The 27628-nt window shown below is 48.9% G+C and overlaps 1 protein-coding gene across 5 annotated transcripts in view; it reads right to left on the reverse strand.

The window, feature by feature from the left end:
* Window positions 1-6891: 6891 nt before the first annotated feature.
* The window catches only part of LOC140419236 (cobalamin binding intrinsic factor-like), an 81271-nt gene continuing 60534 nt past the window's right edge, over window positions 6892-27628 (reverse strand). For all 5 annotated transcript variants that reach the window (XM_072503065.1, XM_072503058.1, XM_072503078.1 and 2 more), the window contains 2 exons: window positions 26382-26565; window positions 6892-10280 (listed from right to left, as the gene is read on the reverse strand). In XM_072503065.1, coding sequence (XP_072359166.1) covers window positions 10252-10280; window positions 26382-26565 — 213 coding nt within the window. In that variant the 3' untranslated portion in view covers window positions 6892-10251. The remainder of the gene's footprint in view (window positions 10281-26381; window positions 26566-27628) is intronic.

Genomic DNA, 27628 nt, shown 5'->3' on the forward strand with positions numbered 1-27628 from the left:
CACCCGGCTTACTCACTCTTCCAGCTTCTTCCATCGGGCAGGAGATACAGAAGACTGAGAACACGCACGAACAGACTCAAAAACAGCTTCTTCCCTGCTGTCACTAGACTCCTAAATGACCCTCTTATGGACTGACCTCATTAACACTACACCCTGTATGCTTCATCCGATGCCAGTGCTTATGTAGTTATATTGTTTATGTTGTGTTGCCCTATTATGTAATTTCTTTCATTCCCTTTTCTTCTCATGTACTTAATGATCTGTTGAGCTGCTCGCAGAAAAATACTTTTCACTGTACCTCGGTACACGTGACAATAAACAAATCCAATCCAATAGGGGTAGTTCCAGAGGAGTACAAAGAAACTCCATGATAATTTGCTCTGTAACAGATCGTTTACCTGCCACGTGTGATTTAATAATGATCCTGATTTGGACAAGTCACAAGTCGTTTGGTAGATTCCTTCCTAGACATCGAATGCCAAACACAACATCCTCCCTAAATCTCTCTGACTTTGACTCCTCCTTTAAGAATGTCGTTATCACCTACCTCGTTGATCCAGCTTCTGGTCAAGGGTAGTAATAACTTCTTATGTGCGTCAGTGTCTGTTTCATAATGCCTCTGTGAAACAAATTGACATATTTTTCCTACATTGAAGACACTGGGCATGATGTAATGGCCTCGTCGCGCCAGAATTGGTGTCAGGATGAGGCCGTTGAATCTCGCGAGAGAACTCTCTGATCCGGATCTGCACATTTAAATTATCATTAGGCTCATTTACACATACGTTCACAGGATTCTTCTGGCACCCGGGACTTAATGGCCACGGCAGGGAGAACTCGCCAGGGCGCCGTTTCGTACTGGTTTGCACAAACGTGGATCAGTTGTAATGGCACCTGGGCGGGGTCTCCTCGGCCACTGGAGTCCCCCGGGTGGTCAGGGACAGGGTAAGGTTATACACTGGCACTCACTCTGGCACCCAGGCACCTTGGCGCGGCCATCCTGACATCCTAACAGTGCCACCCCAGCATTGCCAGGGTACCCGAGTGGCACTTGCAGGGGTGTGCCAATGTTAGGGTGCCCGGGTGCCAGGTGGGCACTGCCAGGGATCGGGCCGCGGGATCTTACCAGGTGCTGGATGGATGAGAGAGTCTTCCCGAGGGCCTCTCCGAGGTTGGGAGGGGGGGAATAGGGGGCTGAAAATGGGGTGGGGAGGGCTGAAAGGCAGGGGGAACGATCGGAGCAGCCAGACAAAATGGTGCTCCGATTTTGTGAGGAGCCTTTCCTGCTGGGCTTGCCAGCTGGATATTCACTCTCAGTGCGGCCTCGGCAGAGAGACCAAAAAAAAAACAAAGTGGCATTGGACAGTGGGGTGTTTCTCAGCACTGCCGCCACCGGAAAACGCTAAACGCACCCAAAACCGGACATAGATTTTCTACGGTTAAATTGCACCCATAGAACCATAGAAGTGGGCCATTCAGCCCATCGAGTCTGCACCGACCCTCTGAAAGAGCACCCTATCTAGACCCACTCCCCTACCATACCCCGTAACCCCACATTACCTGCACATCTTTGGATATTGAGCGGCAATTTTAGCCTGGCCAATCAACCTAACCTGCACATCTTTGTGTCAGCTAAATGATGTGCTGTATTCTCTGGAGTTGGGGTTTAAACCCACGACCGTCGCAGATGCAAGTGTGTTACCAACTGAATCTCACATTGTGTAAGGCATTTGAACGAACCAACTGTGTCTGAATCTCACTTGCATTAATATAGGATATCCAGCAGGGCTCACAGGGCTTACAATGATCAGCAGCAGGAGCTTTGGCTGTGATATTATTTTTAATTCCATTCTAACCTCAAGGCCCCTTATGCAAACGATCTCTGAGCCAGGTTCCGGCTGAGAACTGGATCTGAGATTTTCCATTTCATTGCAGACACTTCATCCAGCTTTGGAAATTGCTTTCATTGCCTGATACATAATCCTGATTTTATTATTAATCATATTCTCCTTGACGATCTGCTACACTCTACTTTATTCATTTATTTATTATTTCTCAAACCATCATTGATTACTTTTTTATGTTAACCCAGTCACTGGACATCAGCCCTGTTAAAGGTAACATTATTAGCTCTCCTGAATGAAAGTTTCACCGAGAACGACATTAAACTGTTCATTCTGTTCCCAGCCTCTCTGACCATTTCTCTGCTGATTCCTCTTTCTTTCCAGATGTCTCAGTAACGATTGGGAGACTGGCTCAGCAAAAATAACATTTCTCAAAACGTCTCATTCATAACCTGGTCACCACGAAAGATCGATTGGTCATTAGTATTAACCTGACATCAAAGCAGATTCCTATTTGTCACATGCTGAATATCCTGGTGTATAATATTCACTTTACCTAACACTCTGGAAGGTATGTAACAGGTGACCAATGCATTATCACCCATTTAGCATGACCGCCCACAACCATTTTCTCTCTGCTTGTGTTTCACAAGCTTCCTGGGGGGTGGAAGCCGACCTGAGGAAATTTTTACTCAGCTGTGTGCCTGGTGTTTAGACAGTAATTGCATCCTCACAAATTAAACCTACATCTGCACAGTGGTTGGGAATTATGTAAAGGGGCTTTACCATGGGGAATGAACCATGGCAATGCCTTTAACCAATCAGAGTCAACCTGCCCGGTTTGAATTTAAATAAAAGCTTGACAGTTCCCTGGTGCATTCTCCATGGCAACACCTCTACAAATCTGGATCTACTTGCCAACCAATCATTTTTTTTCTTTTTTAAAATAAATTTAGTGTACCCAATTTCTTTCCAATTAAGGGGCAATTTAGCGTGTTCAATCCACCTACCTTGTATATCTTTGGGTTGTGGGGGCGAAACCCACGCAAACACGGGGAGAATGTGCAAACCCCACACAGACAGTGACCCAGAATCGAACCTGGGACCTCGGCGCCGTGAGGCAGCAGGGCTAACCCACTGCGCCACCGTGATGACCTACTTACCAACCAATCATGCAAAAATATTGTTGTTCCCTTTACAATTGATATCCTTGTAAATTCTGCCCTGATGAGTGCAAGACGAAAAGCTTCAACAGCATGTTTCTTCTTCGGCAATGCTCAAACTTCCTGATAGATTGAAAGTTTACCCACTGTACCAATTGTATCTACCATTAGGACAGCGACATTGTCAAAATAAAAGTGAAACATTGCATTTTTATGGCAACTTGAATGACCTCAGAATGTCCCAAAGTTTTATTTACAGCCAATGAAGTACTGTTGAAGTGTAATCACTGTTGTAATGCAGTGAAACACAGCAGCCAATATCCACACAGGAAGATCTCATAAACATCTTTGTGGTCTGCAAGCCTATCCTTTAAATTTACCACAAAGAAAACTGGCGACAAGGAGGTCAGAACCACAGCGAAGAAACAAAAGGACAGGAAAATTGTTGATCCATGTGCTGACATCCAAAAAGGATTAAGAAGCTAAAAACTTCTCTGCACCAAAGCTGACAATGGAGGGGTGCCAAATATGGATAACAGTCATCAAAGGAACCAAAATTTAAACATAGATTCTAAGGAAATAACATTGAATAGCTCAGCACTTGCTCTGCAAGGAAAGATCTGGAACAGTACAGGGAGTACTGTACCCTGCAACAATAGTTTTGAGCTGGGGTGTTCCAAAACCTGGAAGAAAACAGGCTGAGGTCAGGAGTACCTTGTTTGAAAAAAGAAGCGAGGCTGTGCTCAAGGATTTGTGGCAAATCGTGCTTATGCAAGCCCTTTCCATAGTAAAAATGGTGAGAATTTTTGTTCCATGGACCGTATGGTGAGACACTGAGGGGTGGAACTCAAATACGGAAAGATTTGATTATTTTTTTCAAGCAAACAAAATTGAGGCAAACATTGTAGTCCCAACTTTCCTGAGCACAACGGGAGGGTGAGAAGCCTTCAACCTCCTGCGAAGTCTGGTGCAGCCAGAGAAACCAGACTCAAAACCTATGGTGAGATTGTGGAGATGTTTCAGGGCAACTTCTCACCTAAACCCTTGGTCATCGCCAAAAGGTTCAGATTCTATAAACATAACCAACAAGTGTGAATCAATCACACACTTTGTGGCTACTTTGAAGAAATTAGCTGAATACTATGAATTTGGACATGTCTTGAATTACGCCATTAGAGACAGACTAGAGTGCGGGTTAAGAAGTATTTCAAAAAAAGCTATTCAAGAAAAGACTGTTAACAGAAAGCAACTTAAACCTAAAGAAGACTTTAGAAGTTTGGTTCTCCATTGAATTAGCTAAGGAAGGCCAATGATTAAGTTTGAGCACTAAAATCAATAAAATGTTGCTGAGACCCAAACACACACGTTCGAAATGGCCATTGATGTGGAAAAACTGGGCACTCAGCAGACTGCTCGTGCAAGGATACAAAATGCAGGAATTGTGGTAAAAAGGGGCTCATCGAATGTGTGTGTTGGAGAAACAACAAGTTCCAAATAAGAACGATAAAAAGAAAGAACCAAGGGTATCAAATGGAACACCGAAGAGAAGAAAGAAGATCCACATGATACAAAAGCGGCATGATAAAGGACCAGAATCACAGTCAGATGACGAACTGTCGTTGAACATTCTGGCTATTGCTGGTGCAACCAACTGTTACTGGATTACTCCTTTACTGGACAACCAGTGAAAATGGAAGTAGAGACTGGAGTAGCCATTTCATTGGTACCAGAACTATTTTCCAAGAGAAACTACGACATGTTGCCTCAAAACCGTCAAAGGTAACACTTAAAACATATATTGAAGAAGTAGTGCCATTGAGGGGCTTTATTGATGTTAATGTGCAACTAATCGGACAGACCACAGACTTGTCCCTGCACATCATTAAAGGTAATTATCCAGCCCTAACAGGGAGAACCTGGCGGGAGAGAATCAAGCTAAACTGGGCCGAGGTGAATCTCATGTTGGAGTCTGAAACAGATATACCGAACATTTTAAAGAAACATGCCATAGTCTTTAATGGAGAGCTAGGAAGATTGAAAGAGCTCTCAGTCAAGCTAAATATTAAGGGTGTGTTTAAAGGCCACATTGCACCCGGCAAAAATTCAGGTGGGCTGGTTAGCTCATGGGAAAGGCCCAAATCGGGAACCGTGCTGAGTGGTTTACAATCTAACCGGCCCACTCCCGATGGCAGGATCCAGATCCTACCTAGACGTGGCTGAAGCTACTTGAGGCCAATTAAGGGCAATTTTTATCTCATTAGCGAGATGGAAGCCCAATCTAACCAGCTCCCTAGTGATAGGTCCCACCGGCGCCGACTAGTACTGGTCCACACAAATGTGGACGAGGCGTCATGGCACCTGGGGTGCCTCCCAGGCCATTGGAGGCCCCTGGGTGGTCAAGGACAGGGCAGTGAGGCCACTGCTAAGATGCCAGGGTGGTGCTGCCAGGAGCACTGCCAGGGTAGCAGCGCCAGGGTGACATTGCCAAGGGTCAGGGTCTGAGGGCAGCCATGCCAATGAAAGGAGGGATGAGGCAGGGTATGAAGGGTGGGGTCCCGATCTCTTGACTCCCAGATGCGACCCCCGAACCCCACAAAGCCCCAATTCACCGATAAGGGAGTCCTCAGGCCCTCTCCTCAACCCCCTGCACCCGCATAGATTACCCCTGGTCCGATCCACAGCACAGTGGATCTGGTGCCCAGCTGGCAGCAGCATAGGTGAGTTCGGGCTTTGGGGGCATTATGGTGTCGCGTCATTTTGGGTTGAGCCATTTTTTAATGACGTCCTGACCTCCTTCAGCATTGGGGAGTTCCGGCGAGCAGAGTTCCTCAGTGCAGAAAATGGGACTAAAGTGAGGCTTCGTCAGGGGGTTCCCTGTTGAGGCCCCGAATCTACCTGAATGGGAACAGAGTCTCATTCCATAGCATGGGGTTTCTTGGTACTCGGAGAATACTCGCTATGGGATTCTGTTCCCATTCTGGTAGATCTCGCCCAATATCTTATTTACTGGAAAGAATGAAGAAGTGCATCTTCACAATTTTGGTGCTACAGTCCAGAGACAGGAAGATTACGGACTATGAGTACGGAAGGATAAATGTGAATTCTTCAAATCTTTTATTGAATACCTGGGGCACGTCATAGATTATTATTTTAATTATAATCTTTATTGTCACAAGTAGGCTTACATTAACACTGCAGCGAAGTTACTGTGAAAAGCCCCGAGTCGCCACATTCCGGCACCTGTTCAGGTACACAGGGAGAATTCAGAATGTCCAAATTACCTAACAGCACATCTTTCGGGACTTGTGTGAGGGAACCGGAGCACCCGGAGGAAACCCACACAGACACAGGGAGAATGTGCAGACTCCGCACAGACAGTGACCCAAGCCGGGAATCGAACCTGGGATGCTGAAGCAACAGTGCTAACCACTGTGCTACCGTGCTGTGGACAAAGATGCAAAGGGACTGCACAAATCATCTTCAAAAACAAAAGCTATAACTGAAGCACTTGCACCTGAAAACGTAATTCAATTTTGATTTCTTTTCTTGGTCTTAATAAAATATAATGGAAGGTTGTCCCTAATTTAGCAACTATTCCCAAGCCAAGTTATTGTGTCTAAACACGAAATGGAAATGGTGGATCAGTGCAAGAAGGCCTTCGCACAAGCTAAGGAGGCACTACTAAAGTCAGAAACCTTGCCACATTTTGGTCCGAAGTTACCATTGCAATTGGTTTGTGACACATCTCCTTATGGTGTGGGTGCAGTGGTTTTTCACATAATGCCCAATGATGAAGAGAAGCCAATACCAGTGTTTGCATCAAGATCCTTGAACAAAGCAGAAATGAACTATGCACAGATAGAGAAAGAAACTCGAGGCATCAATTTCGGAATCAAACATTTTTATCAATGCCTTATGGACAGAGATTTACTTTACTAACAGGTCATCGACCACTGACAGCAATACTGAGGCCACACACCATTACTCCACCTCTAGCAACGAGCCAGATGCAGAGATGGGCATTGCTGCTGTCATCAAATCTCCATGGGAATTCTGATGGACTCTATAGATTACCTTTAAGTAACTGACGAATGTGATATAAAATAGTTACTTTAGAGATATTAGTTACTGTAATGTAGAGATAGGCCAGTCTCATTCTGTTGAGTTCACAGGCAAAGGATTTCAGACCGCATGGCAAAGCAAAGGAAGAGGTGTGTCCACCAAAGGAGGAGAAAAGGATGCTGGGTAATAGGGGCCAGAGGAAGGGATTGGAAGTGAGCCAATCAGAATGTATCACCAGGTCAGGAGGGGTATAGGATGACCTATGGGAATCGTGTATGTGAAACTTGATGCCATTTGAATGTATCAGTACAGACTCCTTTGTTCTACAGCCTCACTTGATTCCAGAGGTGTACGAAGCAGGATGCGCTTTGTGCCGCTGTGAACGGAGTAAAGCTTGCAAGCTAAATAAAATAACTAATGCTGTACCTGCAAATCCATCTCGACTTTTATTGAGGCCAGACTGACGGGTAAAGAAATTTGGGATTTGACATAACGAGTCATCAATGAATAGTTCGAGTGGTAATATTTTCTATTTAGAATAAATTGATAACACTCCTGTAACCACAGGACAAGGTAAGAAGTACACCAGAAATAATCCACACACCAGACATAATCCACTCCTGTCAGAAGTTTACGGACATGGTTCTTGGTGGTAAGACCGTGGGAGCAAACCCAGAGTTGAAGCCATTTGTTACCCGAAGACTTGAACTAGCCGTACAGCTGAGGGTCATTATTCTACCATTGTTAAGGGAACGTGTCTAAAGACATGCAGGTTACGTGGAGTTGCCATGATAAATTGCCCTTAGTGACCAAAAAGGTTAGGAGGGATTATTGGGTTACGGAGATCGGGTGGAAGTGAGGGCTTAAGTGGGTCGGTGCAGACAAGGTGGGCCGAAGGGCCTCCTTCTGCACTGTATGTTCCATGTGTCTTAAACCAACTTCCATGAAGGTCATTTTGGGACAGAAAGGATGAAGATTGCCAGAAGCTATTTTTGGTGAACAGGGCTCAGTAGCAAAATCGAGGAGAAGGCGGGCATGTGTTTAGCTTGTGCAAATGTTCGAAACCTGCTGTCACTAGCACCATTACACCCATGGGAATGACCAGAAGAGCCATGGCAGAGTTCATGTCGCTTATGCTGGACCATTCGAAGAACAAATGTTTTTCATTGTATTAGATGCACCCTAAAAATGGCCTGAAGCCGTCATTATGAAGAGAACATCCTCGGAGAGAACAATAGAAAGACTGGGTGAGATTTTTGCAAGATTTGGTTACCCTGAACAATTTGTTAGTGATAATGGGCCACAGTTCATTTTGCAAGAATTCACAAGTTATCTAAAGGAAAATGGAATCCAACACATCTGATCCATTGCTTATCACCCTACGACAAATGGGCTGGCTGAAAGGTTTGTTCAGATAATGAAGCATTCTTGAGCAAGGATCATTGTCAAAACAACTGAGCCAATTCCTGATGACATACAGGAATACAACACATTCAACAACCCAAAGTTCTCCAGCATTACTCATGGTAAAATGTCAGTTACATACAGCTGAAGCCACCTAAGACAAGAGTGATTGTTGAGAGGAAACAGCAAAGTCAGGTTTTGTGACGTGAGAACAGGGTTAAACACAGTGCCTGTTCTGGAAGGTCAGGAAATATTGGCGAGGAATTATACCATCAGTGATAAGTAGATATCTACCATCGTCTTAGCACAGACAGGACTGGTCTCCTACACTATTCAAACTTTGGACGATGTAGTGTGGAGGAGACACACTGATCAACGTTTAGCAACTAGAACTAGTTTGCCAGAGACAGAGTCAAACAAGAGACTACAACCAACTATGCCAAATGAAGACCTAGATATTCCTGTGAACCTGACAATACCAGAAACAGTTTTGGAAGACAGTACCTCAGTTGAGGACGTTTTAACACTGAGTCAACCTGCAAACATTACGTCAATTCCAGTAGAGGCAATTACAGATGAGATCCAATCTCAACCCAAAACACCAGAGGCTGCACTCAATATGAAAATGCAGACACCTGAGGTTCGCTGACAACCACATAGAAATGGACATCCACCAAAACATCTAACTTATTGACTGTTGTGTTTGTTAATTCTTCATATTGTAAATTTTGATTGTTAACATCAGACTGTGTTTCATTGCGGAACATCTAATGTAAAAGGGGAGGAATGTGTTTGTTCCTAGTTGAAACAAGGTCACTTTAAGAGTCCGATCACGTGACATATTGATGATGTTACCGGCCGTGTGCGCAGGCAAGTGAGCAGTCTATCTTTACAGCCTGTTAAGTAAACACCTTTCCAATAAAGCTCTTGTGTGTTTCTACTTTCATGGTCTGCAAGCCTATCCTTTAAAAATAACACACTTGGGTCATGTGAATGTGGGAATAGTGCTCCCTGGGTCTACTGCTGAAAGCTTTTCTTGCCTTCTTTCTTTCTCCGTCTCTCTCCCCTGAGGCAGCTGGTGCTACTCTGTATGATCTCATTTCCTCCTCCAATTTTTCATGTGGATGATGGGGGACACCTTTCTCCTGCCACTCCTGTAACATACAGTGGCACAGGACTCATTCATTTGGGGTGAATTCCTGAGAGAATTTCCAGAATAAATAGTGATAGGTTGGTAAATTCTTGACAAACTATCCTTGAATGTCTCCCAAAGTGTCTCCAAACAGTGCAGTCAGCCAATCTCAATCAGCAAGTCAACACTTGAAGCAGATTATGACTTAAGTAGCACTCAAAATTCTCACCACGACTTGGTCATTCCTGTTCAGCTGGTTGCTGTGGGAGACGTTGTCAAAGCATTACTCACCAAAATGATGTGAAACCATTTTACTGAATAGCAATCACCCCCTGAAGAGTCTCCAGGCAGCTGTTCCTGGCACATACTTCAATTCCTTCACCAAAATGTGCTAAACCAGTGTTGCAGATTAAGACCTCAGTTTGGGCACTGCAGAGGCTCCTCAATACGTAAACTAATGTTTGAAGTTACTGTAGATCAGGGCAGAGATTTAATAATACACAGAAGGAATTTTTGATCCTGGCCTAAAAATGATTTTTCCAAGGAAGCATTTCATTAGATTAGATTATAAAGTGCCATTAACACATTCTGGAAAGATGCTGATAAGTGATATTGAGTTGTCCATCTCCAGGTCTCTATGTCCATTCTAGCCTTCATTTTCCTGAGGCAGATTATCTGAGAAATGAAAAATGCAATTTTTAATTCATAGTTTATATGCTAATACGGTTCCAATATGTCAGGCATTAGGCAATGGAAACTTAATTAACTGAATTAAGTTATTTTAAAGCATGATTATTATCTACAAAGGAAAAACGGAAAAATGAGATTTATAAAGCAGCTTTCAAGCCATAGGGACATCTCATACCACTTTACAGTCACTGAAATACTTTATATCCATCTCAAGACACTACCTGCAGTCCCTTGTGCTTTAACTTTACATAGTAATCTGTTATGTGAGACCTTGTCAAATGCCTTCTGAAAGTCTAAATAAACCACATCCACTGGTTCTCCCTGGTCAACTCTACTAGTTACATCTTCAAAGAATTCTAGTAGATTTGTCAAGCATGATTTCCCTTTCGTAAATCCATGCTGACTTTGCTGATTACTCCACTGCTTTCCAAATGCTGTGCTATGACATCCTTGATAATGGACTCTAGCAACTCCCCTACTCCTGACTTTAGGCTCAATGGTCCACAGTTCCCTGTTTTCTCTCTACCTCCCTTTTTGAATACCAGGCTGAAATTAGCTACCCTCCAATCTGTAAGAACCATTCCAGAATCCAAAGAATTTTGGAAATGACCACCAATGGATCTATTATTTCTAGGACCACTTCCTTCGGTACTTTGGGATTAAGATAATCAGGCCCTGGAGATTTATCTGCCTTCAATCAGATTAATTTCCACAAAACTATTTCTTTACTACGACTGATTTCCTTCAGCCCCTCACTAAAACTTGTGTTGCTCAGTACTTCCGGTATATTTTTCACGTCTTCCCTTGTGAAGACAGAAGCAAAGTATGAATTTAGTTCCTCAGCCATTTCTTTGTTCCCCGTTATGAATTCCCCCGTTTCTGACTGTAAGGGGCCTACATTATTTTTTGTCAATCTTTTTCTCTTTACATATCTATAGAAACTTTTACGGTCAGTTTTTATCTTAGAATCCCTGCAGTGCAGGATGAGGCCGTTCAGTCCATCGGGCCTGCATGGCTCTTGCAAACAGCACCCTACTTAAGCTCACGCCTCCACCTTATCCCCGCCATCCGGTAAACCCACCTAAACGTTTGGACACTAAGAGCCAATTTATCATGGCCAATCCACCTAACCTGCACATCTTGGACTGTGGGAGGAAACCAAAGCACCTGAAGGAAACCCAAGCAGACACGGGGAGAATGTGCAAACACCATAGAGACAGTTACCCGAGACCAAAATTAAATCTGGATCCTTGGAGCTATGAGGCAGCAGTGCTAGCCACTGTGCCACGTGCCACCCTTGTTCCCTACTAGCTTACTTTCATATTGTATTTTCTCCCTCTTAATCAATCCCTTCGTCTGCCTTTGCTGAATTTTTGTTCCCAATCCTCAGGTCTACTGCCTTCTCCTGCTAATTTGTTTGCCTCTTCTTTCAATCGAATACTATCTCTAATTTCCCTTGTAAACCATGGTTTGGACACACTTCCCTTTCTACTCTTGTGCCAAAAAGGAATAAATAACATTTGGAGTTCACCTATTTGTTCCTTGAATGCCTGTCCACTCACTGTCCTTCCTATCAGTAATGTTTGCAAGTCCATCATAGCCAACTCATGCCTCATACCATCATAGTTACCTTTACTGAGATTCAGGACCCTGACCTCAGAATCAACTACCTCACTATTCACCTTCATAAAGAAGTACATCATATTATGGTCACTCATCCCCAAGAGCTCTCTCACAACTAGATTGCCAGCTAATCCTTTCCCATTGCTCAATACCCAGTCCAAGATGGCCTGTTCCCTTGTTGGTTCCTCAATGTATTGGTCCCGGATACACTCCAGAAATTCCACCTCCATTGTGCTGCGACTAATATGACTGAACCAATCTTTATGCAGATTAAAGTCACTCATAATCACAGATGTTCTTTATCACATGCACCATTGATTTCCTGTCTAATGCTATTCCAAACATTACCACTGCAGTTTGGTGGTCTGTGTCCCATCCCTATGAATGTTTTTTGCCCCTAGATGTTTCTTAACTCAACCCAGACAGATTCCACATCATCTGTGCTGAACTCTTTGCTCAATATTGCTCAATATTGTATCAATATCTTCTTCAACAGTATAACTCCACCACCTTTTCCTTTCTGTCTGTCCTTCCTAAAAACTGAATAACCCTCAATGTTTAGTTCCCATCCTTGATCACCTTGGAACCATGTCTGTGTAACTAATTCATCCATCTAATTTTGAATGCTCTGAGTGCTCAGGTACATTCGACCCTGCCTGGGGCAGAACCCTATTGGGAGGCATTAACGAGACAGATCAGTTCAAGGGTCAGGAGCAATTGAAGTGGTAGGTTGGCTCCATGCAGTTGACGTTCTACCATTAGCTCCATGCTACTGTGTGGGGTGGGGCCTTTGGAGTTTTGATTGTACCATGGAACTTGAGGGGTGGGGCTGGGGGGGGGGGGGGGGGGGGGGGGGGGGGTAGAAGAGGAGCTGAAATTCCTCCCGAGAAAGAGATTTTCATGACTCACCACAATAACTGTTACCTAGGTGGGTTGCTAAGACAATTTGCGACACATATGTTGGTTGTATCTGCCACTTACTGTGAAGTTTGTGGTGTGTTCGGCCATAGTTGGCCTGGTAATTATTATTTACCTCGTGTTAATTCTGGATGTTTGTGCATAAGATAGATAGAATTGACGTTTGCTTTGCTGATTTTTGCATACTAAACTTTCTTCCATTTATTTAAAACATTAGTAACAGGAAATCCGCAGGCTTGAGTGTGCTGCCGGCGAAGCGGAGGATCCCATCGGCGGAGAATCCAGCTCATGAAATACGAGCAGTAGTAAACTATCCGAGCCCTCTGGCCTGCCCCGTCATTCAACAAGATCATGGCTGATCTGTTTGTGTTTCTAGTTCTACAGGCCAATCTATCCCTGATAACCTGTGATTCCCTTGCTTAACAAAAGTCTATGTAGCTCCACCTTAAAAATATTTAGTGACCCAGCCTCCACCGTCTTCTGAGACAGAGTTCCAAAGTCACACAACACTCTGAGAGAAAAGAATTCTCCTAATTTCCGTTCTATAAGGGCAACCCCTAATTTTAAAATAGTGCCCCCTAGTTCTGGACTCACCCACAAGAGGAAACATCCTTCCCATGTCCATATTATCAGGATGATTCAGGATCCTATATACTTCAATCAAGTCACCACTCACTCGGGCGGCACGGTGGCTAGCATTGTTGCCTACGGCATTGAGGATCCGGGTTCGAATTCCAGCCCCGGGTCACTGCCCGTGTGGAGTTTGCACATTCTCCCCGTGTCTGCGTGGGTTTCACCCCACAACACAAAGATGCGCAAGATAGGTGGATTTGCCACGCGAAATTACTCCTTAATTGGAAAAAAAATAATAATTGGGTAATCTAAGTTTATTTTAAAAAGTCACCACTCACTCTTCTAAACTCTTGTAGAAACAAGTCCAGCCTGTCTACCCTATCCTCATAAGACAACCCACTCATTCCAGGTATCAATCGATTAAACCTCCTCTGAACTGCCTCCATGCACTTACATCCTTCCTTAAATAAGGGGACCAAAACTGCACACAATATTTGGGACGCTGTCTCACAAATGTCCTGTATATGAGTAGGTTCATCTCAGGGGTAGAATATCCTTACTTTTCTTCTTGTAACACAGGATAGCATTCCATTAGCCTTCTTAATTGCTTGCTGTAACTGCATACTAACGTTTTCTGACTCATGCACAAACACTTAGATCCCTCTGCACCTCGGAATTGCTTTTTAAAAAATATTTATGTTCAAACAAAATTTTCATTATTACAAAAATATCATACAACACAACCCATCCCAACCCAGTTTTATAGCAAGACTACCCCCAAATCCTCCCCCTCACAAAGAAGACTAGAATAGACTGACCAACCCACCACCTCCCCTCCCCTAACAGCCGACGGTAACCAGCTCCCTTGAAAATGGCAATAAAAGCTGCCACCTTGAGTAAAACCCATCCACCCACCCCCTCATGGCGTATTTGATCTTCTCAAGGTACAGAAGTTCCATCAGGTCCCCAAACCAGGCCGAAGCCTTAGGCAGACCTCCACCCGTGCAAGACTCGCCTCCGTGCTATTAGCGAGGCAAAGGCCAAGATATCTGCTTCCATCCCCGCTTGCAGCATCGGTAAGTCCAACACTCCAAAAATGGCCAACCTTGGCCATTAACACCCAGAGTCCCTGACATTGTTCCAAAAAAGGAGACCCAAATTTAGCAAGCTTGGGCAGGACCAAATGATTCGCCGGCTCCCTAGAGGGCTGCTCAAGCCTATCCTCCACCCCTGAGATGATCCTACTCATACACAGTCTAGTCAAGTGCGCCTTGTGCAGCACCTTGAGCAGCATGAGGCTTAACCTTGAACATGAGGAGGTGAAGTTGAGCTATTCCCCATTTAAAAATACTCTGCTTTTCATCTTCCTGCCAAAGTGAACAACTTCACATTCATCACATTATTGATATTGCCAGAATTTTGCCCACTCTCTCAACCTAACTATATCCACCTGCAAATTCCTGGGGCGAAATTCTCCGTTATCGGCTCAAAGTCCACCGATCGGCGCAATAAACGGCGCAAATCTGACATGCGTCACGCCGGAAAAACCGTTGCAAAGTCTCCGGCCCGAAATGGGCTAGCAGCGACGTGACGGGATCCGCGCTTGCGCACGTGGTTCACGCCGTGCAGCGTCATACATGCCACACGGCGTGACGGCTCATAAGGACGCGCTGCTCCCCCCCACCTGACCGGAACACCCGACCGGAACACCCGACTGGATGGCTGGCCGCCGCTCAGCCCCAAGGTTCCAGTCACGGGATGTGGAGGCGCTCCTGGACGCAGTGGAGCAGAGGAGGGAGGCCCTGTATCCCGGGCACGGCCGCAGAGTTGCCCCACGCCACAGCCGGCGTCTGTGGAGGGAGGTGGCAGAGGCCGTCACCGCTGCGGCCCTGACACCATGGACAGGCACCCAGTGCCACAAGAAGTTGAACGACCTCGTCAGAGCAGGCAGGGTGAGCCTCCCACCCCCCCCGCCCGATATCCATATCCCCCTCCCCCATATCCCCCCTCCCCCATATCCCCCCCCATATGCCCCCCTCCCCCATATGCCCCCCTCCCCCATATCCCCCCTCCCCATATCCCCCCTCCCCCATATCTCCCCCTCACCCATATCTCCCCCTCCCCCATATCTCCCCCTCCCCCATATCCCCCCTCCCCCATATCTCCCCTCCCCCATATCCCCCTCCCCCATATCCCCCCTCCCCCATATCCCCAAGTGAATCCAGCCCTAACCTTAACCTCTGCAATACACGCGCAACCGATGGCGTGCATTCATATACCTGCCTAACACTGTTGCCTTTTACCCCTGCCACCACCCCCCACAGGAGAAGCGCACACACAACAATAGGGAGCAGGTGAGGACTGGAGGAGGCCCCGCTGATGAGAGGCCACTGACCGAACATGAGGAAAGGGCCCTGGAACTGGCTGGCAGACCTGAGGACCGGGAGGTTGCTGATGCAGAGGTCCAGTACTAGCAAGTGAGCCACCGACAGCCCGTCCCCATATCCCCCCTCCCCTATATCCCCCTCCCCCATATCACCTGATCACTGCCTGCGTGTCTAACCATGCATGCTTCATTGTGTATCGCAGGACCAAACGTCGAGGCACCCATCCCCGCAGATGCAGACCGCCCGCAGGATGCCCCTCGGAGGCCACGGGAGATGGAGAGACCCGGACCCTCCGGCATGCGACGCCCGCAGGATGCCCCTCGGAGGCCACGGGAGACGGAGAGACCCGGGCCCTCCGGCATGCGACGCCAGCAGGATGCCCCTCGCACACCACGGGAGACGGAGAGACCCGGACCCTCCGGCATGCGACACCCGCAGGATGTCCCTTGGGAGACCACGGGAGATGGAGAGACCTGGAGCAACAGGGAGACGACGCCCCCGTCACGTGCGGGTGCGACGACGCAGGCGTGTGCCACCGAGCGACGAGAGGGGCAGCCACAGGCCCCCGTCACAGCCGAGCCAGGACACCACTACCCAGGACACCACTACCCAGGTCACCACTACCCAGGACACCACTACCCAGGACGGACACCACTACCCAGGACACCCCTACCCAGGACACCCCTACCCGGGACAGCACTACCCGGGACAGCACTACCCAGGAAGACGAAATACCGGACAGTGACTCAGAGTGGATGGGTGGAGACGAACCCCCACCCCAAAGTGCCATGGACTCAGAGTGGGACGAAGAGCACGACACAACGCCACTGCTGTCACCAACACCCTCCACCATCGCTGAAACACTCACCTCGGTTGTGCACTTTAGTGATGAGGCGTCTGGTACACTCACTGGTGCGCACAACACAGCCGTCCCGGTACAGCAGGTGGAGGTAGGAGCAGCAGAGGGGCCGGGCGGTCGGAGGGCAGCCCAGCCCAAGCGAACATCTGCCGCCCAGATGGATCCCGGGTTCCTGGAGTTACCACACCCACCCATAGATCCGATGCAGCCACCGATCCGGAGACGAGCGATGAGGGTGACGGCCGGCTTACGGCGGCTGCAGTCGCAGGTGGAGGAGTCCACCCGCGTCCAGGAGCTGGGAGTGGTGCCGGTCATGCGTGCCACCCAGGCCGACACCGCACGGGTGGCGTCCGCGGTGGAGGCAATGGGTGCGACGGTGTCAGACATGGGGAACGGTTTGCGAGGCCTGGAGCTTTCCGCGCAGGCGGCATCTGTGGCCCAGGACATGGCTGCCCTCTCACAGGAGGCCATGAGCCAGTGCCAGCGCCAGATGGCAGAGGCGCTCAACGCCATAGCCCAGTCTCAGCAGGCCATAGCCCAGTCTCAACAGGCCATGGCCCAGTCTCAGCAGGCCATGGCCCAGTCTCTGCAGGCCATGGCCCAGTCTCTGCAGGCCATGGCCCAGTCTCAGCAGGCCATGGCCCAGTCTCAGCAGGCCATGGCCCAGTCTCTGCAGGTCATGGCCCAGTCTCTGCAGGCCATGGCCCAGTCTCTGCAGGCCATCGCTGAGGGCATCGGCGCCAGTGGCCATGTGCGAGCCGGCGTCGCACAGTCACAGACAGGGTTTGCCAACCCCCTGGGCTCCATGGCTGCAAACCTGCAGATCCCTGTCGATACCAGCACGGGCCTCCAGGACTGGCAGCGCCAGATGTCGAGGGGGCGTCGGATGGCCAGTCCGTTCGCATCCCCCACCCATGTAGAGGCCTGGGGGCCATCGGGCACCCCGAGGGAGGAGGAGGTGGTGTGGTCCGTCCCGGGTACCCCTGTAGGGGAGGTCTCGGAACACCGCAACACCTCGGACTCCCCCCCCCTTCCGCCCCAGGTACATCGGGTGGGCAACGGGCAGGACAGGCTGGCAGCTCGCCATCCCAGTCGCCCGGGCCGCAGCCTAGCCCATCTAGGCCAGGACGCCGCAGGAAACGGCCGCGAAAGGGATCCTGTGTCAGAAGGCAGGAATCACAGGAGTCCACCTCCAGTTCTGCTGTACCGTCTGGGGAACCACGTACACGTAGTCAAAGGGCCCGTAAGGCCAAACAATTAGACACTGAGTAAGTTGGCACGGGTGCAGGGCACAGATGAGTTTTAGGGGCTAGGGCACGTGCATGAACTCCGTTGGTTATTAAAGTCAATGTTACACCTACAGAAGCTGCCTTTGTGCTCTGTCCAAAGCGTGCGGGGTGTCATGTACATTGAGCGCAGGTCTGTGTGTGAGGGGTGGTCTTACCTCAGCCCCAGGTGAGTCTGCCCCCTTCCCCCTGGGCCGCCATCAACATCCCCCCGGGCAGAGGACGGGACCGTGCGCTGCAGTGTCACAGCCGCATGCAGGGATGGTCCGGGTGGATGGGGGTACTGTGGCCATGGGTCAGACATAGTCCAACAATGTGGAGCCAGGTGATCATCGCAGGGCGGGTTGTCATCATCCTCCATGGCCTGCAATAGACACGCGTCCACCCGCAACTGTGTGAGCCCGGCCATTGTGCCGCAGGTAGATCGGCGATGGGGGGGGTGGTGTGCATGCGGGTGGGGTGGGTGGGGTTGGGGAGGGGGGTGAGGGTGCTGGGTGGGTGGATGGGTGGGGGGGCGTGGGTGGTCGGCTGTTGCCATGGTGTGCGGTCTGTGGCCACACTACCCGATTCCCACGCCCATCTAGTCAGTGAAGCGGGCGGCTATCAGTCTGTCCCGTGCCCGCTGGGCCAGCTGGTAACGGTGGACAGCCACCCGCCTGTGTCTAGCCCGTCTGCCCTGACCATTGCCCCCATCCCCCTCATCTGGGGAGGACTGCGCCTCTTCCTGCTGCTCCTCCACTCCGCCCTCCTCTGCCTGCGGCACATCGCCCCTCTGTTGGGCTATGTTGTGCAGGACGCAGCACACCACAATGATGCGGCCGACCCTATCTGACCGATACTGGAGGGCGCCCCCAGAGAGGTCCAGGCACCTGAAACGCATCTTCAGCACGCCAAAGCACCTATCACTCCCCTTGTCGCTACATGGGCATCATTGTCGCGGTTCTCCGCCTCATTGTGTGGCCTCCGTATAGGCGTCATCAGCCACGATCGCAATGGGTAGCCCCTGTCGCCCAGCAACCAGCCCCTCAGCCGGGGATGGCGTCCCTCGTACATGCCGGGGATGGATGACCGTGACAACACGTATGAGTCGTGTACACTGCCTGGGTAACGGGCGCAGGCGTGCAGGATCATCATGCGGTGGTCGCAGACCACCTGTATGTTCATCGAATAGGTCCCCTTCCTATTGGTGAACACGGCCCTGTTATCTGCAGGTGGCCGCACGGCGACGTGCATCCCATTAATCGCGCCCTGGACCATGGGGAACCCGGCCACGGCAGAGAAGCCCACGGCCCGGGCATCTTGGCTGGCCCGGTCCACAGGGAAGAGGTTGTAGCGGTGCGCCATGGCATATAGGGCATCTGTCACTGCCCGGATGCACCGATGTCTGCGATATGCCGGACAGGTCCCCACTCGGTGCCTGGAATGACCCCGTTGCATAAAAGTTCAGGCCCACCGTAACCTTGATGGACACGGGGAGAGGGTGGCCCCCGCCAGTGCCACGCGGTGACACGTGTGCCAGCAGGTGGCAGATGTGTGCCACGGTTTCCCGCCTCATCCGGAGTCTCCTCCTGCATTCCCGGTCCGTGAGGTCCTGGTATGACTGCCGGGGCCGGTACACACGGGGCGCCCTCGGGTGCGTCCGTTGCCGTGGGGTCTTCCTCCCCCTCCTCGTCCTGTCGGTCAGGTGTCCCTCCAGCCTGGGCGGCTGCCGCCTGCCCCGCCTCTCTGGCACGCTCCTCCTCCTCCTCCTCATCCAGGGCAACATAGACATTAGCGGCTGCCGCCACGGCGGCCAACATCGCTGGATGATCGGAAAACATGACGGCCTGGGGGGGGGGGAATGATGACATGTCATCATTGACAATATCCCCTCCTTCCCCCCAGCCAGGTGGCATGGACCGCATGGGTCCAACTGTTGGAGGCCGGCACCTGGCCAGGTGGACCAACTCACTTGCCCTCGCATCCCCCTCCCCGGCACGGACCCCCCCCCCCCACATCCCCCTCCCTGGCACAGACCTCCCATCCCCCTCCCCGGCACGGACCCCCCCATCCCCCTCCCCGGCACGGACCCCCCCGCCCATCCTCCTCCCCAGCACGGACCCCCCCCATCGTCCTCCCCGGCACGGACCTCCCATCCTCCTCCCCGGCACGGACCCCCCCCCATCCTCCTCCCCGGCACTGACCCCCCCACATCCCCCTCCCCGGCACGGACCCCCCCCGCCATCCTCCTCCCCGGCACGGACCCCCCCCAACCCCCTCCCCGGCACGGACCACCCCCCATCCTCCTCCCCGGCATGGACCCCCCCCATCCCCCTCCCCGGCACAGACCCCCCCATCCTCCTCCCCCCCGGCACGGACCCCCCCCCCATCCCCCTCCCCGGCACGGACCCCCCCATCCTCCTCCCCGGCACGGACCCCCCTCCCGGCACTCCCCCGGAGCCCAGCCCACTCTAACCACCCCCCCCCGCCGCACACACACACACAAAACCCTACACACACCTCTCCCCCACACATTCAGACTGCGGCCATGCCATCGCCTGCCCAGCGGCCAACCCCCCAGGCCGTCACTCACCTCCACGCTGGTCGGCGTGAACCTGGAGCACAGGTTCACGCCGATGAAAAGGAAGTTTGATTTACGTCGACGTGACCGGTCATCACGTCGACGGGACTTCGGCCCATCCGGAAGGGAGAATATCGGCAGGCCCCAAATCGGCTGCCTTGCGCAGACCCGTGCCATTCTCCGACGTCTGCGGCGCCATTAACGCCCCGCCGACTTTTCTCCCTTCGGAGACTTCGGCAACTGGCGGGGGCGGGATTCACGGCGGCCAACGGCCATTCTCCGACCCGCTGGGGGGTCGGAGAATGACGCCCCTGATGTCCTCTTCACAACGTGCTTTCCTCCCTATCTTTAAATCTGCAAATTTATCTACCTTGCCTTCACTCTCCTCTCCTAAGTCATTGATATAAATTGTAGAAAGTTGAGGCTCCAGCAAGGACCCCTGTGGGACTCCACTTGTCACATCCTCCCAATGAGAAAAAGATCCATTTATGCATGCTCTGTTCCCTGCCAGCCAATCCATGCTAGTATGTTACACCCTACACCATGAGCTTTTATTTCCACAATCAACTTTGATGTGGCACCTTATCAAATACGTTTACTGGCTCTCCTTTACCATGGCGACATGATGGCACAGTGGTTTGCACTGCTGCCTCACAGCACCATTGTCCCAGGTTTGGTTCTGACCTTGGGTGACTGTGTGGAGTTTGCACTTTTACCACGTGTCTGCATTGGTTTCCTCCGTGTGATCTGGTTTCCTCCCACAGTCCAAAGATCTGCAGGGCCATGCTAAATTGCTCCTTATTGTCCAAAGATGTGCAGCTTAGCTGGGGTTAATGGGATAAGACAGGGGAGTGGTGCCCTTTCAGATGGTCGGTGCAGACTTGATGGGCTGAATGGTCTCCTTCTGTCGTGTTTGTTACTCCTTCATAAAACCATGCTAACTCTCCCCAATTACCATGCATTTCTCGAAGTGTCCAGCTAAAATCTCCTTAGTGATTGATTCTAACACCGTCCGTATGACAGATGTCAAACTAACTGGCCGATAGCGTATTATTTTCTGCCTCCCTCCCTTCTTGAATAGAAGGTTTAGATTTGCTAGTTTCTAGTCTGATGGAACCTTTCCAGAATCTAGCGAAATTTGGAAAATTAACACCAATGCATCTAATACCTCATTAGCCACTTCTTTTAAGGACAGAGACTTATCAGTATCCATCAATTTGCTCAGTACAGCCTCCTAGTGACTGCAATTTCACCAAGTTCCCCTCTCCTTCCCACCTCTTGATTTACAGGTATCAAGGAATGTATTTTGCATCCTCTATAGTAAAAGCAGATGCATATTTATTAACTCCCCATTCTCACTCTCTGGAGGATAGTAAATCACCATAATCCCAGATGACCGTAGTGGTGATTTAACCCGAGGATCACCACATCTCAGGTGAGGGGCAAGGTTGAGAAGGTGGGGCCTTCATGAATCATCTCAGCAAGTATGGGAATTGAACCCATGCTGCTGGCCTTGATGTGGAGATGCCGGCGTTGGACTGGGGTGAGCACAGTACGAAGTCTTACAACACCAGGTTAAAGTCCAACAGGTTTGTTTCGATGTCACTAGCTTTCGGAGCGCTGCTCCTTCCTCAGGTGAATGAAGAGGTCTGTTCCAGAAACACATATATAGACAAATTCAAAGATGCCAAACAATGCTTGGAATGCGAGCATTAGCAGGTGATTAAATCTTTACAGATCCAGAGATGGGGTAACCCCAGGTTAAAGAGGTGTGAATTGTCTCAAGCCAGGACAGTTGGTAGGATTTTGCAGGCCAGATGGTGGGGGATGAATGTAATGTGACATGAATCCCAGGTCCCGGTTGAGGCCGCACTCATGTGTGCGGAACTTGGCTATAAGTTTCTGCTCGGCGATTCTGCGTTGTCGCGGGTCCTGAAGGCCGCCTTGGAGAACGCTTACCCGGAGATCAGAGGCTGAATGCCCTTGACTGCTGAAGTGTTCCCCGACTGGAAGGGAACATTCCTGCCTGGTGATTGTTGCGCGATGTCCGTTCATTCGTTGTCGCAGCGTCTGCATGGTCTCGCAATGTACCACGCTTCGGGACATCCTTTCCTGCAGCGTATGAGGTAGACAACGTTGGCTGAGTCGCACGAGTATGTACCGCGTACCTGGTGGGTGGTGTTCTCACGTGTAATAGTGGTATCCATGTCGATGATCTGGCACGTCTTGCAGAGATTGCCATGACAGGGTTGTGTGGTGTCGTGGTCACTGTTCTGAAGACTGGGTAGTTTGCTGCAAACAATGGTTCTTTTGAGGTTGCGCGGTTGTTTGAAGGCAAGTAGTGGGGGTGTGGGGATGACCTTGGCAAGATGTTCATCGTCATCAATGACGTGTTGAAGGCTGTGAAGAAGATGACGTAGTTTCTCCGCTCCGGGGAAGTACTGGACGACGAAGGGTATTCTGTCGGTTGTGTCCCATGTTTGTCTTCTGAGGAGGTCGGTCCGGTTTTTCGCTGTGGCGCGTTGGAACTGTCGATCGATGAGTCGAGTGCCATATCCCGTTCGTACGAGGGCATCTTTCAACGTCTGTAGATGTCTGTTACGCTCCTCCTCGTCTGAGCAGATCCTGTGTATACGGAGCGCTTGCCCATAGGGGATGGCTTCTTTAATGTGTTTAGGGTGGAAGCTGGAGAAGTGAGCATTATGAGGTTATCCGTGGCCTTGCTCTGCACCGTGAACCAGCTGTCCTGTCAAATGGGCTACTTCCCTAGTTATTTGATTTGCAAAGATACTCATCCCAGCACAGTTCAGCTGTCGTCTGTCCCAACGGTACAGCCCCTATTTACCCCAGTATTGGTGCTAGTGCCTCACAAACTAGAACACACTTCTCCCATACTCTTTTGAGCCACGCATTCATTTCTGTAATCTGATTTTTCCTATGCCAATTTGCAAATGGCTCAGGTAGTAATCCAGAGATTATCAATTTTGAATTTCTGCTTCTAAATTTGGTACCTAGCCTCTCATACTGACAAGGCAAGACCTCTTTCCTTGTTCCGCTATGTCATTGATACCTACATGGATCATGGCGATTGGATCTTCCCCCACCCACTGCAAGTTCATCTCCAGCCCTAAGGAGATGTCCTAAACCTTGGCACCAGGTGGGCAATATAGCCTCTGGATCTCGTTCTTTGCTGCAAAGAACAGTGTCAACCCTCTCACTATACTAGCCCCTACTAACACTACATTCCTGTTTGCCCCTTCTGTTTGAATAGATTCCTTTACCATGATGTTATTATTATAATCCCAGACCAGACCCCAACAGTAGCTAGGAAACGGGACAGAAACCCCAATACTTTATTTAAATTTTGTAAGACTTTGTAAGAATTTTGTAAGACGGTGAGGAAAGGATACCTCGCTCCAAGAGTGATTACGCGAATAAATAGGGATATGGTATTTTAAAACAAACTTTACAACTAACACTATTAAAATCTTTAACAGTCCAAAGATGTGCGGGTTAGGTGGATTGGCCATACTAAATTGCCCATAGTGTCCAAAATTGCCCTTAGTGTTGGGTGGGGTTACTGGGTTATGGGGATAGGGTGGAGGTGTGGACCTTGGGTAGGGTGCTCTATCTAAGAGCCGGGGCAGACTCGATGGGCCGAATGGCCTCCTTCTGCACTGTAAATTTTATGATCTATGATCACACACGGAAATAGCTTACAATTATCCCTCAAACAATACTATTCAATACAGAGTATACAATACCCTTAATTTCTATCTTTATTCCTACTTAAACAACAAGAAAATAACCCATTTCAGCTCTCAAACCACCTTAAATACCAATGGCCCAGAGTAATACTTGCTTTACAGAGTTATTCTTTGAGAAAACGATCTCTTGCCACTGCTTTACAAAACAGATCTGACTCCGGTCCAATCCCCGGCAGAATATCCGGCTGGATGTCTTCAAAATATGTTTTCAACTGGCTTGTTTCAGCTTTCCCTTGTCCTCCGACAAGTCTGCACTCCTTTAAATACAGTTAATCTCTTTTAACTAATTTACAGTGAGAGCAGGATTGTTTCACTGTGCACACTTTCAGCCAGATCAGAATTCAACTCAAAATGCTTTCTCAAAATGCCCGATGCCTTAGCTCCACCCAGAAATGACATCATCTCATTTAGTTGAAAATGAATTAACTAATCAAAACAAAATTGTATTAGCCCAAGCTTTTACAATGGCTATTTGCACCTACAGCTCCTAAAAGCTTTGTTGTCTTTCAAACCGAGAATCTCTTAAAAACATGACTGCAGCAGTCAAACACACTTCAGCCTAGGCTTTTAACCCTTACTTCACCAAATACTTATTTTTTTTCTTTAATTTAGAGCACCCAATTATTTTTTTTCTAATTAAAGGGCAATTTAGCACGGCCAATCCACCTAGTCTGCACATCTTTTTGGGTTGTGGGGGTGAGATGCTCGGAAACACGGGGAGAATGTGCAAACTCCATATCGGCAGTAACCTGGGGCAGAGATCGAACCTGGGACCTCAGCGCCATGAGGCAGCAGTGCCAACCACTGTGCCACCGTGCCACCCTTTCACCAAATACTTACAATCCAATATATCTAAAATCTTACATTCATCACACCATGGTCAGCCTAGTCAGCCTGCAGACTTCGTATTTGTCCAAACAAGTTGTGAGCACCTCAAACCTGTTTGACAATTACAAAGGCTGAGACTCCTCCACTCGGTCCCTTTACCTATCTCACTCACAGTCACATCCTCCTGTCCCTCACTGTTGATTAAAACCGAGGCCCCCTTGCTGGGGCTTCTTCATGCCAAATTCAGTAAAGTGCTACCTTGACATCAGGTGCAATCAGCCTCACCTTGCCTCTCAAAAGCAGCTCTTTAATCAATTTTTGTAAGAAGATGGGGAGCAGAGAGCTCCAAGAGGACCCCAAACTGAGCACTAGTCAGCAGGTTATTGCTGAGAAAATATCACTTTTAGCATTGTCATAGAATTTACAGTGCAGCAGGAGGCCATTCAGTCCATCAAGTCTGCACCAGCCCTTGGAAAGAGCACCCTCCTTTTTTTATTTTGTTTTGGTTTTTTTAACATTTAGAGTACCCAATTCATTTTATCCAATTAAGGGGCAACTTACTGTGGCCAATCCACCCACTCTGCATATCTTTGTGTTGTGGGGGCGAAACCCACACAAACACGGGGAGAATGTGCAAACACCACACGGACAATGATCCAGAGCCGGGATCGAACCTGGGACCTCGGCGCCATGAGACTGCAGTGCTAACCACTGCGCCACCGTGCTGCCCAAGAGCACCCTACTTAAGCCGACACCTTTACCCTATCCCCTTAACCCAGTAACCCCACCTAATCTTTTAGACACAATGGGGCAATTTAGCATCGCCAATTCACCTAACCTGCACATCTTTGGACTGTGGGATGAAACCGGAGCACCCGGAGGAAATTCACGCAGACACAGGGAGAAAGTGCAAACTCCGCACAGTCACCCGAAGTTGAAATTGAACCTGGGACCCAGGAGCTGTGAGGCAGCATCGCTAACCACTGTGCTACCATGTCATCCCCAGTGTGCCACCGTGCCATCCATGATGCCTTCATCACATTTCTTGGTTTTGTTGTGCACAGGACAAGCCATGACAATTTTCCTCATTATCAGGTAGATGCCAGTGTTATACCTCTACTTGAACAGTTTCAGCTAAGGGCAAAGCTGGTTCTGAAATCTAAGTATTCAATGGTGTTATCAGGCTCACTGCTATGCCCATTGTCTTCAGTCATTTTTGGATTTCTGAAAATCATTTTAATAACTGCTTTCTGTACTTGTTCAAGGTATGGTTTTGCATACTAACCCTGATCAGATGTACAGTCAAGACTTTGGACATCCAAATACGTGTGGCCTTCCAAAGCTGGTACAACATGGGAAATTCTCTCCATGCTGTCAAACGTTCCTTTAGGAATTTCACTGATCAGTCTTTCCAAATGAGTTGAACAATGAAACACCATAAAATCCAATTGCTGGTTTGCAATCAAAGCCTGAAATATAAAACAAACAACCCTAAAAATAATAAAATGGCGTACGATGATAATAGGCTAAGACACTCAATAAGCAGGTTGTCATGGACAATTTTAAGGTGTTGTTTTTTATTTATTTATGTGAAATGTGTATATTTCTTACCTTTGATGTGAGTGAGTCAATTTTAAATAACCCAGCAGCAAGAATTTTGGCTTTAAAAGGGAGAAAGTTAATTTATTTTTTACACCCACTTCCCTTGTAGGTTATTTTTTTAAAAAAAATTTAGAGTACCCAATTCATTTTTTCCAATTAAGGGGCAATTTAGTGTGGCCAATCCACCTACCTTGCACATCTTTGGGTTGTGGGGGTGAAACCCACGCAAACACGGGAAGAATGTGTCCATGTATAGAGATCCCTGAAAGTTGCCACTCAGGTTGAGAGGGTTGTTAAGAAGGCGTACGGTGTGTTAGCTTTTATTGGTAGAGGGATTGAGTTTCGGAGCCATGAGGTCATGTTGCAGCTGTACAAAACTCTGGTGCGGCCGCATTTGGAGTATTGCGTGCAATTCTGGTCGCCGTATTATAGGAAGGATGTGGAAGCATTGGAAAGGGTGCAGAGGAGATTTACCAGAATGTTGCCTGGTATGGAGGGAAGATCTTATGAGGAAATGCTGAGGGACTTGAGGCTGTTTTCGTTAGAGAGAAGGTTAAGAGGTGACTTAATTGAGGCATACAAGATGATCAGAGGATTGGATAGGGTGGACAGTGAGAGCCTTTTTCCTCGGATGGTGATGTCTAGCACGAGGGGACATAGCTTTAAATTGAGGGGAGATAGATATAAGACAGATGTCAGAGGTAGGTTCTTTACTCAGAGAGTAGTAAGGGTGTGGAATGCCCTGCCTGCAACAGTAGTGGACTCGCCAACACTAAGGGTATTCAAATGGTCATTGGATAGACATATGGACGATAAGGGAATAGTGTAGATGGGCTTTAGATTGGTTTCACAGGTCGGCGCAACATCAAGGGCTGAAGGGCCTGTACTGCGCTGTAATGTTCTATGTGCAAACTCCACACGGACAGTGAC

The sequence above is a fragment of the Scyliorhinus torazame genome, chromosome 1 (assembly GCF_047496885.1).
Source record: "Scyliorhinus torazame isolate Kashiwa2021f chromosome 1, sScyTor2.1, whole genome shotgun sequence".
In the NCBI taxonomy this organism is placed as follows: Eukaryota; Metazoa; Chordata; class Chondrichthyes; order Carcharhiniformes; family Scyliorhinidae; genus Scyliorhinus; species Scyliorhinus torazame.